The sequence below is a fragment of the Kogia breviceps genome, chromosome 12, assembly GCF_026419965.1.
Source record: "Kogia breviceps isolate mKogBre1 chromosome 12, mKogBre1 haplotype 1, whole genome shotgun sequence".
NCBI classification, from domain to species: Eukaryota; Metazoa; Chordata; class Mammalia; order Artiodactyla; family Physeteridae; genus Kogia; species Kogia breviceps.
This window is the reverse complement of record NC_081321.1, coordinates 40,280,322-40,297,376: the sequence shown is the minus strand read 5'-3', so window position 1 is coordinate 40,297,376 and position 17,055 is coordinate 40,280,322. Positions and strand designations below refer to the sequence as shown.

At 42.8% G+C, this 17,055-nt stretch overlaps 1 protein-coding gene across 5 annotated transcripts in view; it reads right to left on the bottom strand.

Annotated features, from left to right (window-relative positions):
- The window catches only part of DIP2B (disco interacting protein 2 homolog B), a 249,703-nt gene that overhangs the window by 9,771 nt on the left and 222,877 nt on the right, over positions 1-17,055 (bottom strand). For all 5 annotated transcript variants that reach the window (XM_059082762.2, XM_067009274.1, XM_067009273.1 and 2 more), the window contains 11 exons: positions 13,785-13,908; positions 11,893-12,014; positions 10,577-10,688; positions 8,161-8,270; positions 7,540-7,670; positions 5,750-5,918; positions 4,763-4,933; positions 3,713-3,774; positions 2,775-2,832; positions 2,180-2,254; positions 204-381 (listed from right to left, as the gene is read on the bottom strand). In XM_059082762.2, coding sequence (XP_058938745.1) covers positions 204-381; positions 2,180-2,254; positions 2,775-2,832; positions 3,713-3,774; positions 4,763-4,933; positions 5,750-5,918; positions 7,540-7,670; positions 8,161-8,270; positions 10,577-10,688; positions 11,893-12,014; positions 13,785-13,908 — 1,312 coding nt within the window. The remainder of the gene's footprint in view (positions 1-203; positions 382-2,179; positions 2,255-2,774; positions 2,833-3,712; positions 3,775-4,762; positions 4,934-5,749; positions 5,919-7,539; positions 7,671-8,160; positions 8,271-10,576; positions 10,689-11,892; positions 12,015-13,784; positions 13,909-17,055) is intronic.

Sequence of the window (17,055 nt, the reverse complement as noted above, 5' to 3'; positions counted from 1 at the left end):
GGGCCCCAGTGCTTATTTCCTGGATCCTCTTTGAGGGCAAAGTCTTACTTCAGCTGAATACAAATTCATGTATGGGTTCAAGAGTCGGAGAAGGGAATAATTCAATACACACAGTCCACATCCAAAGGCAGGTTGCGGAAGGCCAGCCCGTGCTAGGGGCTGAAAAGTGCAGCAGGACAAGGGTGAGGAGCTGGTGAAGATACCTCCAGTGGCTGCTGTGAGCTCGGTCCGGCGGACAAAACCCAGGTATCCTGTTCGAGCCCAGAGCGTCTGAGCAGGATCCCCAAAGCTGAGGCGGGTGTTGAAATGGTCAGCTTGAAGAGTCTCACTGTCATAGATGGTGTAATAGCCACTGGCTGTATGGGGACTGTTCACCCAAATCTACAACAAGAAAAAACACTGGTCACATTTCGCCAGAATCAATTCAGTTCTCTGGGACAGATGATTTTGGCTTAATTAGTTAATTAATTAGTTAATTAATTTTGGCTGCACCGGGTCTTAGTTGTGGGATCTTTTAGTTGCGGCATGCGGACTCTTAGTTGGGATGGGATCTTAGTTACAGCATGTGGGATCCCTGACCAGGGATCGAACCCGGGCCCCCTGCATAGGGAGCACAGAGTCTTACCCACTGGACCACCAGGGAAGTCCCTATTTTGTTTTTTTAACCTCATTTTTATAGTAACAACACAGCTGCAACAATAAAGGCAGCTGTCAGTTATCAAGTGTTTACCATGTGCTGAACAGTATTATATGCCTTACCTCCATCAATCCTGACATATATGACATGACAATACAGTTTGTACTACTGTTATTCCCATTTTACAGATGAAAAAAAATAAAGGAGTTAAGTAACTCGCCTAAGATGCAGAAACTAGGAAACCCAGACCCAAGCCTGGGTAGCCACAGAGGCCGTGCTCTTAACCTTGAGGCTACATTGCCTCCCTGGCTCATTTCTTTCTTTCTTCTTCTTCTTCTTTTTTTTTTTTAAAAAAAATTTATTTATTTATTTATTTATTTATTTATTTATCTTTGGCTGTGTTGGATCTTCGTTGCCGCACACAGGCTTTCTATAGTTGCAGTGAGCAGGGGCTACTCTTTGTTGCGGTGTATGGGCTTCTTATTGCTGTGGCTTTTCTTGTTGAGGAGCATGGGCTCTAGGTGCACGTGCTTCAGTAGTTGTGGCGTGTGGGCTCAGCAGTTGTGGCTCACGGGCTCTAGAGCACAGACTCAGTAGTTGTGGCATACGGGCGTAGTTGCTCCGTGGCATGTGGGATCTTCCCGGACCAGGGCTCAAACCCATGTCCCCTACATTGGCAGGCGGATTCTTAACCACTGTGCCACTAGGGAAGCCCTCCCTGGCTCATTTCTCAGCCTCTTTCAGAGTCTCACAAATGCATCAAGGGATCATTTCTGTGCTCTGAAACTAAGTTACAAAGACTGCAGGAAAATACCACAGGCTATTTGAATTTACAATGTAAACACAGCAATAGCCAACAATGGTAACAAAACTAGTATTCACTGTGTGACAGGCACTGTTCCAAATGTATGACAGATACAGGTATTAATGCATTTAACTGTCACACAATTCTACTAGGTGGGTGCCATTATTACTTATGGTTGAGGAAACTGAGGCCCAGAGAGGTTAAGTAACTTGCCCAATCAAAAGAAGCTGGTAACTGGCAGAGCCCGGGCCATCTGCCTCGTGCACCCACAACATTGCTCCCAGTGAGCTATAAGGTGAGATATCAGTGTCTCTCAGAGATTTGGGGGAAGAAAAATTACGTCTTAAATATTTTTATACTAATACAAAAATGGATACATTTTGGAATAAAATATAAAATTTGTATAAATTTTAAAAATTTAAAACGTGTGGGTCCTTTTAGTTCCACTCCTTAATAGGTGGGAACAGGTGGGATTTGCCCATTCTCCTTTTCAGCTAAGGGTATGTCAGTGGACCAATCTGGGACTAGTTCTAGTTTGGGTGCCTAAATCTTCACTCCATCTTGGTCTCAATCTCCCCTCTGTCCATTTCAGTTTCGAGCCTTACAGAGGAAGATGAAAACTCTCGAAAATTCACCAAGAGGGAAAAGCTATATCCACAGTTTCCTGACTTCTAAAATATGAACCCTAAAGTCTTTCACTGCTGACTTTTCAGAGTAAAGGGGAAAATTATACATACCTCTCCCAGGTGAGAGTCTCCAACAGGCCCTTTGGTCTCTGGATTAACAATAACTACTTTCACTCCAGGTAAAATCTAAGAATCAAAGAGAAAACACAAAGACGGGGTTCAATTAAATCTAATGACCTCTAGGAAATGCAGTTCCCCGCCCCCATCTCTTCAGTAAGGTGTGGGAGTGTACAAAGGCAGGAGCTGAGATGGTGCTCATGGGATCGTGCTCAGTGGAGACAGAGGTATAAGATTCAACCTCAAAAATAAACCGGGGGGGACTTCCCTGGTGGCGCAGTGGTTAAGAATCCGCCTGCCAATGCAGGGAATATGGGTTCGAGACCTGGTCTGGGAAGATCCCACGTGCCATGCCTCAGGGCAACTAAGCCCGTGAGCCACAACTACTGAGCCTGCACTCTAGAGCCCATGCCACAACTACTGAAGCCCACGCAATGGCATGAAGAGTAGCCCCCGCTCGCCACAACTAGAGAAAGCCCGTGTGCAGCAACGAAAATCTAACAGAGACAAAAAACCAAAAAACACCCCACAAAAAACTAACTACTTCTACACACAGACCACCTTCCCAATGGTTAACAGAACAAATTACCTTTCCAGACTCTGAGAGGAGCAAACTCTGGGGGGCACCCCGTTCCACAAGACGAACCCTGCAGAAAAACAATATTTACAACATAAGAGCCTTAAAAAAAAAAAAATGACGGCACCGCACCTACCAAAGCTACATACACTGCCTCACCAAACCTCTAATCTATCTCTCCTCACATCAGAGCAGAGTTTCTCAAACTCAGCATTACTGACATTTTTGAGTCAGATATTTTCTTATAATTCTTTGTGAGGCACTATCCTGTGCACTGTAGGATGTTTAGCAACACCCCAGGCCTCTACCCACTAGATGTCAGTAGCATCCCCTTGTTGTGACAATGCATATGTCTCCAGACACTGTCAAATGTCCTTTGGAGGACAAACTCTCCCTAGGCTGAAAATCACAGCACTAGAGATGCTCTACCTGTGCAGCCTGGGTCACTGCCACGGGCCACACTGTGAACACAGCCCAACTCAGTGGGACTCAGGAAAAGGTCCCAGAGCCCTCCGCCAGGAGCTCCCCTTGGGGCATAGCTACAATTCACCTGTGAGATGATGACGAGGAAGGCTTTTACTCCTGGGGCTCAGATAAAGTGTTGTTTCAAAAACCCTACTCTGTCTCATTTATTCTGTCTGTCTCAGTTATTTTTAAACTTCCAGAGCAGAGTCTATCCATTTTAGTGTAATTTATGTCAAATGTTACAAAATACCAGTGTTACATTTTAATATTAAAGAACAGTGCAGCAACTGTGAGAATTAAAGCTTTCTTCTTATAAATGTAAACTTTATTGGGTATTAATAATGAAAATGAATTCCTTCCCTTCTCCCATCCCTCTGGAAGACACCAACAAAAGGAAGGAGTGGGGAGAGCAGACTTTCTCGAGGCTCAGAACTTTTCACGCTTAGGAACGCTAACAGAAAGTAAGCATAACCAATCTACTGTACCTGTCATGTCTTAATGATTTCAGATCTACATACACAGTAGTTGGATCAGGCCCTGAGGTTCCCTAAAGAAAAATAAATGTATTGTTTATTTAAAATTAACTGAATGGTATTTCCATATTTAACATTTTCAAATCAAGAAATAATTTAGTCACATACATGAAAAATCCAAACTCTATTTTGAACGCTCACCCTGTCTTCAACCAGATGAGGCAGGGCTATAACGAAAGAGCCTCCTGGCCTAGCTTTCGTCTCATCTTTCTTTCCTTTCCTCCCCCAGGAGAGTAGAGTAGGCTGGGGGCCGAAGCAGCACTGAAAGGTTACCAGGCTGAGGAGGGTCCTCACCCCTGGACTCCAGGCAGGGATGAGACAGACCAGCATCCATGGGACTCTCAAAACCAGCACCGGCCTAAGCTGGCAGCAAGGGGCCCACAACGGGCTCCAAAGTTAAAGCGTCATGATGCTGCTCCAAAGTCATCCGACCACAGACACATAGGACCTGAAAGTATCCACCCATTTACGCCATCTTCTTTGACTCTCACTCTTGTCCATGTCTGTATTTGCCTTATGAGCTTCCAAGCTACAAAACATCAGGCTCAGTTCTTTTCTGTTATTTCAGCCTCTTTTCTGTTATTTACCCACCAAGATAACATGGCAAAATTGCCATCTGGCTGGAGAAAAGAATGCAGGCTTATTTGTACTTCTTTTGCAAAAAAACAAAGGAGACAGAAAACAAAGGGTAACATATAAATAAAATTCAAATAGGACTCAGAAATCTTCTCAACGACTCATCGTCTCAGACCATAAAACCACTACTTAGAGTAAACATTTACATTAGAGCTCAACTGCCGGGCACGGCTCCAAGTGCTTGGCACCTAGAAACTCAGTGGTTCTATAGAACGACCCTGTGAAGGACGATGCTACCATGCTCATTCTACAGATGGGCAAAATAAGGTACAGTGAAGTCCAAATAAAAAGCCCAGAGGCCTACAGCAACTAAGTGGTAGCCTGTGCTCTGAGCCCCCCACACAAGCAAGATTTCATGATAGTCACCTGCAAACATATCGCTACATTGACTCTTGACCCAAAAGTGGTGCTGACAGCCCGAGGGGACAGACCGATGTCCTTGAAGAGCTTGGAGAAGGACTGCTGGAGAGCAATGCGGGGCCGCTCCTCAGCCACCACCACACACGTCCGGATGCAGGAGAGGTTGATTCCCCTGGTCTGTAAGACACCACACACACGGGAGCTGAGGTCAGCAGGATCACAGAAGTGCTGAATAAGCAGGGCCACTGCTCTATCTCTTTGGTCAGGAAAAGTCAAGGAACTAACTATGTGTTCTCACCTCAGACACCCAAAGAAAAGATATGCCTTTTCAGAAAATGCCAAGGAATTCCACTAAAGTCATTACCCACTGGTCAATCTGCTCATTCTCTATTTCTTTCCTCTTTCACCTAAAAATCTTAGGTTTTCAGCAATATATTTTTAATCCCTCTTCATTTCTGTACCTTAGATTTCTCTCTATTTCAAATGCAGAGATGGGACTGAGAGAAAAACAAATTTAGCAACATAGATATCTAACCTCTTCTCTCTTTTTTTCATTCTTAAGGTCACATTTCTCTACTAAAGAAAATTCAGTGTTTTTTGACTCTCATATGCCAGTTAGACATATGATCGTTGGATACACTCACGAATGAGCGACCTTATCTCTGGGGAAGTTGCCAATCTGAGCTTCTCAGGCTGCAAATTCTACTGGGAAAAATCCTCTTGGAGGTCACAGTTTCTGTTTATCTTCACATAAAGTCATTTCTATTCAGCCTCCTAACCATTTTACCTTCTTCTCCACAATGTAAGAATGAGATTAAACTCTGAAAGAGTGCATTAAATTAGAAAGTGAAAGAGATAAACTTCCTGAGGTTTACAAACACCTGTTTGCCTAGAAAAAAAGCAGGCAGATATGTCTGGCCAGCCCAAGGTGGGGTATCATCACGCCTGGCCCATTTCTCTCAGGACTGTCTCCTGGTTACAGCTGCTTCTTACCTTCAGCACCTCCACTTGGTTTCCAAGCCCCTTGGTGCAGAGCTCCATTACTGAATAGGAGCAGAAAGTGTCTCTTATTTTGTACTGGTTGACCGTGGAGAGCCAGAGAAAAAGGTTGTTTTCCAACTCCATAGGAGGAATTAAGATGGACTGGTGACCTGAATAGACACTGCAATGAAAAAAGGCAAGAGGTGACATTATCAATTCATCCTAGAACACCATCAGTTCAGCAAATATTTACTGAGCATGAAGGACAGGGTTGGGTCATATTAGATATAAAGGTCGAAGAATCAGCCTTGTTCCTACGCAACTCACAAGATACAGTAACTACAGAATAAAGCAGACCGTGGAAGGTGGTAACTGAGATGTGAATAAAGGCCATCAAGATCACAGAAAGACGAGCAAGTCATTCAAACTGGGAACGCAAGGGGCGGCAGGTGTTTCACTGAGTTGGCGACAGTTGAGCTCGGGCTTGAAGAATGAGTAGGAATTTGACAGTGGCTGGAAAAATGGGGAAGCTGGTGAGGGCATTCCAGGCAGAGGAAGAGCATATGCAAAGGCATGGAGATATAAAATTACATGGTGTGTGTAAGGTTGTCAGAAATAGTATTCCAGGGTGAAATACTAAAGCATAGAATGCCTGGGGAGTGGTGAGAAGTGAAGCCAGAAGGGTCAGGGAAAACTGTGAAATCACTTATCTATTATTATATGAAGGAGTTTAGAATTTACCCAGCAGGCTGTCACTATAGCTTGAAGTTGGGGTAAAGCTAGTTACATGGAGAGGGGATTGGAGACACGAGTCACTGAAGGCTGAGAGACAGTTAGGAGAGGCTGCAGTAATCCAGGTGAGAGAGGATGAGGGCTTGAACCCTGACAGTGCACCCAGCATAAAAAGGAAGGAATGTCAGAGTCCTATATCGTATGTACAATCTCCAGCCATGAATCCTCAACTTCCTAAACCTTGAATATAGATCAGAATAACTAGGAGCCCAGGAATCCTGTATTTTAAAAAAATACTGCAATTGTGGTCTCCACCTCTGGAGACCTAGGTTAGTATGTCTAGGGAAGCCCCATTAATTTTTTTTTTTCATAGACCCCTAGGTGATTCTTATGTAGAGATAGGTTTATGAATAATGGAGCCAAAGGATCTGACATTAATTGGAAGTGTGACATAAAGATACAGAGTTGAAGATAAAGCCCAAGTTTCTAGTGTGGGCCCCTAGGTGGACGCCCCCATCCTAAGAAAAATGGGGACACAGAAGGAAGATGCTGAGTTGAGGCATCTGTGAAGCATTCATGAAGATGCCCGTCAAGGAGGTGAAAATGCAGGCTGAGATGAGGTCCTCTGGGAGGAGAGTAGAAGGAGTTGGGATCTGCTATCCCACAAGTAACAATGTGGCCAATGTGCTACTTTCCAGCCACATGCTGTCACCCATCTCATTACATTCCTTCCTGCCAAGCCTAGGGGGTGCATTCTGGCTGACACAGTATGACATTTCACCCAAGTGTCATCCTTCTACTTGGCTCTGCTTCTAAAATGAGGATGACAGGATGGAGCACAGAAGAGGTAGTAAGATCACTGCCCTTTTGTCTGAGGCATAAAACTAACAGAAAGAGGGAATACAAACAAAACAAGACAAACATCAAAGATACATTAGCTGCACAAATTCTGGAAAACATCAGCATTTTATTGAAACTTTACCAAATTAAGGGAGCAAACGGAAGGATGAGATGGTCATAGCCCCAAAGATATTCCCATGCATTCTGTTTCTTTGCTTTTCCATGCCTACCTGCAGAGACACCAGAGTGCAAAGCCAAGTCCACAGTAAGGGTCAAGGCAGATGGCGATCTGCCGAGAGGAATACAACTCACACTGGAGCTTGATGGCTCTACAGAGAGCATTGACCGCACAGTGGGACATCTGGAAGGTAAGGAACATGGAACAGGATGGAACTGGCATCCCACAGGCAGAAAAGCATCTCTAATGAGAGTTTTGAGAAGCTTCCATTCCCTCCAACTCCTCAAAGTGATGTATATTTTTCATTGCTTCAAAAAGCCTAATCTAAGTCTAACTGAAGGGTAAGTCTATCTGTTAATTTCTCAATATTGAGTTTTATGAAATACGAATCTATGACTTCATACTGGCTTGAACTAACTCGTGTTATCTGTTAGCTTCTATGCTAGGTTCAGAACGCTTCATAACACAAATTCCTTGGGATAACTTATTCCGGAAGAGCCAATGCTTTTATTTAAATATAGCAGTGGCCCTTGATCCTCTGCCTACTGGTCTCTGGTACAACCAGCTGGCCTCTCCATCTGAAGTCCCTGGGGCAGTGGTCATCTCTATTTTTTGCAGACCTGGCACTTTACCAGCATCCAGCGAGAGAGTAAATATACCCCGACTACTCTACCTTCACTCCCGTAAGCATGCCAGTTGTGGAGACACTAAAATCAAGGTACGCCAGCATCTCAGGAGTGGGTGGTTTGTACAGCTGAGGTAACCTTTTCCTGGGTAAATCATCTGCAAGGAAAAGAAAAAAACCGATGTCAATCAGACACGTCGACAACAAGATCCTATTGTATAGCACAGGGAACTATATTCAATATCCTCTGATAAACATAATGGAAAAGAATGTGAAAAAGAATATAAATATATGTATAACTGAGTCACTTTGCTGTACAGCAGAGATAAACACAACATTGTAAATCAACTACACTTCAATAACATTAAAAAAAAATCAGACACGTTGGAACTCGAAAATCATTGCTCTTCAACCAGTCTTCTGGCTTTGCTATGGCCACACTTAGCTTCTGGGATTTGCTAAAGCTGAGGCTTCTTGTATTTAACCAACCAGCTCACATATGTCACTCCTAGAGGAGGGTTGGGGTTGAGGGCACCAACAGACAATATAAACAAGGAAACTACATCAGGCAGATGTATTTACTAGACGTTTAGTGAGGGGTAATAAAACATAGTAGCTGAAAACACAGGCTAAAGAAGCAGACTGCCAGTGTTCAAATCCCAGCTCTGCCATTTCTCAGTAATGTCATCTTGATGTTATTTAACCTCTTTGTGTCTGTTTCCTTAACTCTAAAGTGGTAATAATACCTGCCCTCCCAGAACTGTTAGGAAATTAATTCATATAAAGCACTCTAAAACAACTCAAGAAGCTTTACTTGTTGTTATGCTGGTTTCAAGTTAAAGTTCATTATTTACAGTTTAGTACATGTCACAGTAATCATGGACTGTTTAAAAGTTGGACAGTTTTTCTCCAAGGTAACATGACTGATTTTAAGAACGATAATCTAGAATTGGGAATTATTTTCCTTTGTTCTTTTATGATAACCTCTCCCTTCCCTCCAAATTTGCTTTATAAGTATGTCATATCCAAAGATAACAAGGATGTCTCTGGCCCCAGCCATGCCTCCTTGATGGCTCCTTTGGCTTTCCAGATCAAGAAACGATTCTGACTCTGACTTTTCAATCTCTGTATCATTGGGTACTCATCTCTGGTCAAACCAAAGACTTTCTCTATCACCTTCAACCCACCTCTGTGTAGAGAAGGGCCACTCAAGCACCTAAATAAACCTTTCTGTTGTCTGTATCACAGACCACAGTCCAGGTCTTCCTGAAACGTGATCGAGTCCAGTAACCACAGCAGACCTACCTACATCATTAACACCAACACAATCCACTTGTGTTACATATTATAAATGACTTCGTCTATATCCTTAAGTAACAAATGTAAAAAAATATAGCTCAGCATCTGGACACAATAACCATAAATAGACGTCATCCCTGCATTTAAATCCACATAAATGTCCCTGAAGTGGACACTACGTGATACTTACTGAAAACTGGTAGGGAGGAAATTAATGGTTAAGGGGCTGGGAGGGGAGCCAAACTCACTGGGTTTGAATTTTAGTTCTGCTACTTACTTCACCTCCCTGTGCCTCAGTCTTCTTATCTGTAAAATGAGGCTAAAACTGGCACCTATCTAACAGGGTTGGTAGAAGGAGGAAATTAGGTAATACATGTTAGATGACTGCCACATGGTAAGGGCTCAATAAAAAGTTAGATGTTATTACCATGACTGTATGCTGGTGCTTTACATTATGTCATTTAATCTTTATGACCCCATGAAGTAGTTACGAGTAACAAAGGATGAGGATTTACACCTGTCTGCCCAACTCCAAAACCCACTCTCTCCTCCACTACCATCTCCAGCTATCCCAATGTCTTACCCCCTTCTTTAGTATGAACGCCATCTAAAATTCATACACTTTGTGGTTTTCAAAGTATTTTCATATTATGTTGCATTTGATATTCTCAATAAATATGTGAGTCAGGCCAGGGTAGGTAGTATTTTAGGAAAGGGTAATCTCAGACAAGGTTATACAGAAAATAAGGACTGAAGCTTGAACCAGAACCAGGTCTTCCGATTCCTAGTCCAATGCTGTTCCAACTCTATCACATCTGGAAGTCAAGGGTCAGATCTTCCCCATACTTTATGTAGCCCTACATGTCTATGGTCACATCTGGCATAAACACCTAACCACTGTTTGACGAAGCCAAGGGTAACAGCAAGCCACGTTTGTTCCCAGAGTTCTGGCACACTGTGATCTGCTTCTTTGGATCTGGATGTTGCAGTATCCAGTCCTTTGGTAACTCAAGCTGAGTGGATATTAAGTTTTGCCTCTGTCTTAGCAGGTGGAATGGGCTGCAGCAGAAGAGCTGTGTAAACACCTTTGGCATGAGAATCTAGGAAATTTCGGGGAGTGAATGTTCTTGCCCCCTCAATGCCTCTGGAGAAATCTCCCTTTCACCTGTGTCAATGATAGTTGGCCAGGTTTTCACATCCACAGCTGCTGCTGCCTCTCGGGACCTCAGTAGCCTCATTAGGGTCTGCGTGGTGAGAATGCAGGCTGCTTTGCTGACCTAGAAACAAATGGACAAAAATAAGCACCACGAGGCTTAGCCCCGTGTAGCACCACAGGCTCTGGCTGCTGCTAAAAGCAACTCGCACATCGTACTGGGACAGGGCAGTACCAGCTTTTCAAAGAATACATACAGGACGGTGGAGGTCAGTGTTCCCCTTATATTTGTCCTGAAAAATGCGTTAACACTGAATTAGAATGATGGACTTGTTCATAACACAAGTTACTGTTTACAACAGTGATTCTCAAATATTCCACGGTTATAACCTCAGTATGGATCCCCAGATCTCTTGATTTCACGAAGACCATAATAAAATAAAAACACGGACTTTGTAGTACTCAGGGAATGAGAGGTGTCAGAGGATCATCTCTGAAGGAGGTAGTGTTTGCAACAGTCCAGGGAATATGGTGAAACACACCGGACCTAGAACATACCCTGAACTTGAGGGACTCTGTGCACTCAGAGGAACAAGCTCTCCCACACACCCACACACGGAAACGCATGGGGACCAACTTCCCTCACCCCGCAAATGGTGTCAGTGGAAGGAAACTCCCCTCCCTGCTGCTCTGGCCTACTTTGCAGAATATAACCAGGGCATTTTGCCAAACTGAACTTCGTTGTAAAATCATCTGTGGCGAATGCGGCTTTTATATTGCAGGCTCCAGTTGGGGATGGAGCAGCAGTTCTTAGAGAAACAAATGTTACATAAATTGGAACTTTGTAACTCTTTGCTTTAAAGTACATCTGGATATGATTAGAATAAGATTGATCTTACGTTCCTACTATAGTATACTTTAATACCATACCAAGTGAATTTATAAGACTAACCCCCCAAAAAGTGACCTGACATGGGGAGAATTCAGTTTGGCATTTAAAATTACCTTGGTTACTGTGCAGAAAAAATATTAGGACTTTTTTAAGAAGAGGGAAAAAAATAAGTTTCATGGAGAAATACTAATGACAGCTTCACTTCCTTAATGTTCATGATAAAAACACAATCCTGTATCTCACCAAAAACTGCTTTTCCACATTCCTTCACTGAAAAATGCTGGTCACTTTGATCAGATAAAGGAAAAGGAGGTAGTTTGCAGGAGACAGATTTGACTTCCTGACTCAATTAGACTGGAAAATGAGTAAGGATCCTTAGTTGTCTGACTCTGGGTTTTATGAGATGAGGACAAGGCAAGCTATACCCGGTACTTACATCAACAATCATGCGGACGGTAGGCAATGTGGCTGTGAGGTTCTGAGCATGAGGAGGTCGGACGGTCACAGGTATGCACCCGGCATACAGGCAGCCATAGAATGCAGCGATTAACTCGATGCCTGCAACACATAGCCACTTAGCTGCCTGCTTTGTCACCGAGACAGCAAAAGCCAGAGCTTCCAAAACCAATTTATTTATTTATTCCAAAACCAGTTTATTAAATCATGTGCCAGATGGGTTCATTAGACATTATCAGAAGAATTTTTTTTAATTTAGAAGAAACTGAAGATAAAGAAGGACACATATAAAACAACTTTTAAAAAAATATAGAGGATCCAAGAATAAATAACGAGAAAGGAGGTCAGAAGTAAACTCTTGAAAGATACCTGACGAAGGTATTTTGACATCATTACTTGATATTACTTAGGAGAAATAACTGCAAAAATTAGGGCTGCTCCACTTGGAAAATAAAAGAATGGGAAAAGGAGAGATGAGGAATACCTGAGCTTTCTTTTTTTTTTTTTTTTTTTTGCGGTACGCGGGCCTCTCACTGTTGTGGCCTCTCCCGTTGCGGAGCACAGGCTCTGGACGCGCAGGCCCAGCGGCCATGGCTCACGGGCCCAGCCACTCCGCGGCATGTGGGATCTTCATGGACCGGGGCACGAACCTGTGTCCCCTGCATCGGCAGGCAGATTCTCAACCATTGCACCACCAGGGAAGCCCTCTTTCACTCTTTAGAAGGCTGCTATGTGAACAGCAGTTGGACCCCTGAGATGTCACTCCCCCAGTGGGTGCAGGTTTTAGGGAGGCAAGCATCACTTGATGCGAAGCCTCTGCAATATCAGGACTCGAAGGGCGGCCTCCTTGGGAAGTGCTGTGGTCCATCACCATGATTAATTGGTAGATGGAAGACAATCTCCCAGGAACAAGGTTGGAGGAATTCCTTTACCAGATGACCTTCTAAGAAATCTTAGTATCGATGTAAATAAAAGCAAAGTGAGAATCACAGTAAAGTGAGGTAAAAGGGATAAAAGACCACAGAAGGCTGGATGTATGAGTTAGGTGGCAAGACTGAAGAAAGGGACAACTGAAATATTTCACCTAAAATTTTGAATATTTACACCAAACTCATCAAGTAATTCTGAGTCCCTCTTTTCTTTTTCTTTAATTTTATTTTAGGCTGCACTGGGTCTTCCTTGCTGCACGTGGGCTTTCTCTAGTTGTGGCAAGCGGGGGCTACTCTTCGTAGCGGTGCACGGGTTCTAGGCAAGCGGGCTTCAGTAGTTGTGGCACTTGGGTTCAGTAGTTGTAGTGCATGGGCTTAGCTGCTCCACGGCATGTGGGATCTTCCCGGACCAGGGATTGAACCTGTGTCCCCTGCACTGTCAGGCGGATTCCCATCCACTGCACCACCAGGGAAGTCCTTGAGTCCCTCTTGATGTAAAGAGGTTGCTGAATTACAGCGTGGAAGATGAACGCAGTAATAATCGAGGGACAGTAAGCACCAATTACGATGTGGAGAATGTGAAGTCAGAGTTCACACACAACATGCTTTTGAAAACTGGGTGAAACAGTCCTGTTCTTGAGCACTCCTAGAAATAAGGGTCTCTTCTGAGTATTTCCAAAAGTCAAGAAGTTGTCATTCACTCATTCAATATTTACCATAGTGCCAGGCACTGAGCTAGACAGTGGAAATACAAGAGTAAATACAACAGACTCGGTCCTGGCAGAGCCCTCACACTGCACAACTCAGAGGAGAGGCCTGTTCCCATGGCATGAGCCTGTGCGCACAGCCCACGTGGTTATGTATAGCAGCCCTGAGCTCCTGTCCTCTTAAGAGTCTGTAGTCTAGCAATGGAGCTTGTCTAATCTACCAATCCAGCACTTACCAGGTGGATAGAGTAACACAACGTTGTCTCCTGCATTTAGATGTCCCTTGTCACCAAGAACTGCCGCAATCCTCTCTGCTCGCTTATGAAGCTGGAGGCAGCTGGCTGTGCACACTGTAGTTCCCTGTTAATAGAAGAAAGTACAAGCAGGTTGACGCTCAGTAAGGAAAACAGTAACAAACAGAGCCAATTTGGCATTATATGGAAGGCTTGTGCCTTGCTAGATTATCTGTAGCAAGTTATCAAGTTCAGTGAAAATTCCCCAAGCACCGAAAGACGTGTGTGGTATTCCTTTTCTTTCTCAATGTTTGAAGGTACTTAGGGACTAACAACATTAACTTAAATCAAATGTATGTATTTACAGTCTCTCTTATTTAAGGTAGCTTTAAAAATACATAGCAATTTTGTATTTCAATGAAGAAATAAGAGGAGAGGGGAAAACAAAAGAAATGAAAGCAGGACAAGGGCATGAGTGAGGTCAGGATGCTGGCTATGTGGTCAAGTACACTTGCGTAAAACACGAGTTTGGCTCTGAGTATTCTAACAGCAGAGATGTAAACAAAAACACGAACAGTGAATTAACAAAGGTTAGAAGATGGCCAATTATTCCTGGTCCTGAGAATAATTTCTCCTGTGGGTCTTCATAAATATCCTTATTGTCCAATTCAAGTTTCAACGAGCTGGGCTTTTTGAACCCCTGTGCCTTTGTAAAATATAACACACGAGTGTGAAAGTGCATAGGATATGAATGTGTAGCTTAATAAAAAATTATAAAACAAGCATCTGTGTAAGAACCAGCCTGATGTGAAAAAGACCACTGCCAGCAGCTTAGAAGCACCCCCATGGGTGCCTTCTCCTTCCCTCCATAGGGGACCACTATCGTGACTTTTTAATGTTAGTGGCTAATTTCTTTTTCTTTATATTTTTACCACCTATGAAATATTTGATTTTCATAGAGTTGTGCTGTACATATATATTTTTGAGATTTGCTTCTTTCTCTCAACATTCTATTAAGCGTCATCTAGCCTCTCGTGCTTAGGTGTATAGTTCATTTGCTTTTGTTGCTGCACAGTATTTAGCTGCATGAACATACCACAATTTATTCCTCCATTCTACTGCTGATGGACAATTCATTCTAATACATATATCCTGGTGCATAAATATGTGAGTTTTGGTCAGGTATAGCCCTAGAAATGGAATTGCTGGGTCATAGGGTATGCCTACCTTCAACTTTACCAGATAAAACCAAACTGTTATTTGTCTATATCGTGCCAATACCACACTGTTTTAATTACTGTAACTTAACTTTAAAAAACTCATGATAAAAACAAGTTTACTGAGCTGTTTCTTTTAAAAATAACATTTAAATTTCATTAATATAAAGTAGTACAAGTTCAAGGTAGAAAATTTGGAAAATATAGATTAGTAAATATGAGATGTAACCACTACTAACTTTTTTTTTTTTTTTTTTGTGGTATGTGGGCCTCTCACTGTTGCGGCCTCTCCCATTGCGGAGCACAGGCTCCAGACGCGCAGGCTCAACGGCCATGGCTCACGGGCCCAGCCGCTCCACGGCATATGGGATCTTCCCGGACCGGGGCACGAACCCATGTCCCCTGCATCGGCAGGCGGATTCTCAACCACTGTGCCACCAGGGAAGCCCACTACTAACTTTTGCTGTTATTTTCTTGGTTTTTAACAAATGAGTATGTATTATATATAAATTCACATGAAACATTAAAAAAAAAAAGGTGTCATACTATATTATGCCACAGGCTGTATAGTGCATTGGCTAAGAATGTGGGCTCTGAAGCTAGTCTGGGTTCAAATGAAGGAGCTAATTTCCTAGTCCTACCACTTAGGGCCCTGCGACCTCAGGCAAGTGATTTTATGTCTCTATGCCTCCGTTCCCCTAACCTTAAAATGAACTATGAAATGGAAAGCACCCAGGACAGGGTCTTCAGTAAGTACTCAATTATTATTAAAGTTTTATATCCTACTTTTCCTACTTCCACATTATGACAATTTTTCTGGGTCATCAACTATTCTATAACATCATTTTCAATGACTGCATAGTATTTCATGTTTATATGCCATAATTTATTTAGTCAATTGTCTATTGTTGGACATTAAGGTTATAACACTAAAATGAATATTCCTTTGGTTAGAATCAGGGTTAAATTCATAAGGCCATTTCTTACAATAGCTCTCTTTTTGGTCCTTGGTACGGCAGTAAACTAAACTTCAGTAAGAAGCATTTTCTGGGCATAAGGGAACAATGTTGTATGGTTCCTAAGCTTTCTGGTGGCCTGGGCTAATCCAAGGTAAAATGTTAGAATATGCAGAAGAATAGATGGACTACATGTCCTTTAGTCATCCATATATATTATTTCTCTACCCAAGAAGCAAATTTCAACTTATGTTCACTAACAAATAGATCTGAAGTATGATTTGACAGGGCCATAAGTTTAACTGTAGCCAAGCTTGGGAGTGGAGTGGGGAACAAGCTGGATTGACCTCTTCTTACTGAAATGGACGGACCCTAATCAATCCATGGGCTTGAAGAGAAGCCCACTTCATGCAGAGGTGGGACAAGAAAGTCCCAAATTTTCTACCATAGAGCAATGGTTCTTAAGATTTTAACTGACTTTTCACTAAGATGTACAGCATATTCCTCTCAGGTTCTATCACTGCATAAATTCTCAAAGCTGTGTATTTGTGTGTATGTGTGTGTGTGTGTGTGTGTGTGTGTGTGTGAGAGAGAGAGAGAGAGAGAGAGAGAGAGAGAGAGAGAGAGAGAGAGAGAGAGAGGGAGGGAGGGAGGGAGGGAGGGAGGGAGAGAGACTATCAGAATCTAGGACCTGGGGCAGAAGGGGACCATCTGGGTAAGTCCCCTGAGGGACTCCAATAGGCCTTCCAGTCTTGCCCCTGCTGGTGACAAATACTGTTCTATGCTGTGGTCACAGTACTTTCAGCTTCAGACTCAGCCATTAAAACAAATCTCAACAGACTCCCATGGAATGCATAACTTAAAAAATACAATATTCTGGCGAACCATCCATTAGAAAGCAATAGTTAAACATACTCTTGAAATAATTTTCAATTTGCTTTTTATGTTAGCAATAAATCATTTAAGTATGTATTAGAAACAACTGGTTATTAAAATGTTGATCTGAAGTCATTTTATTTCTGGTGGAAATCAAAGAATGAAAAGTCAAACTGGGTTAAAAATTACATTGACACGATGCATCCCGTCTATCTGTAAATTACG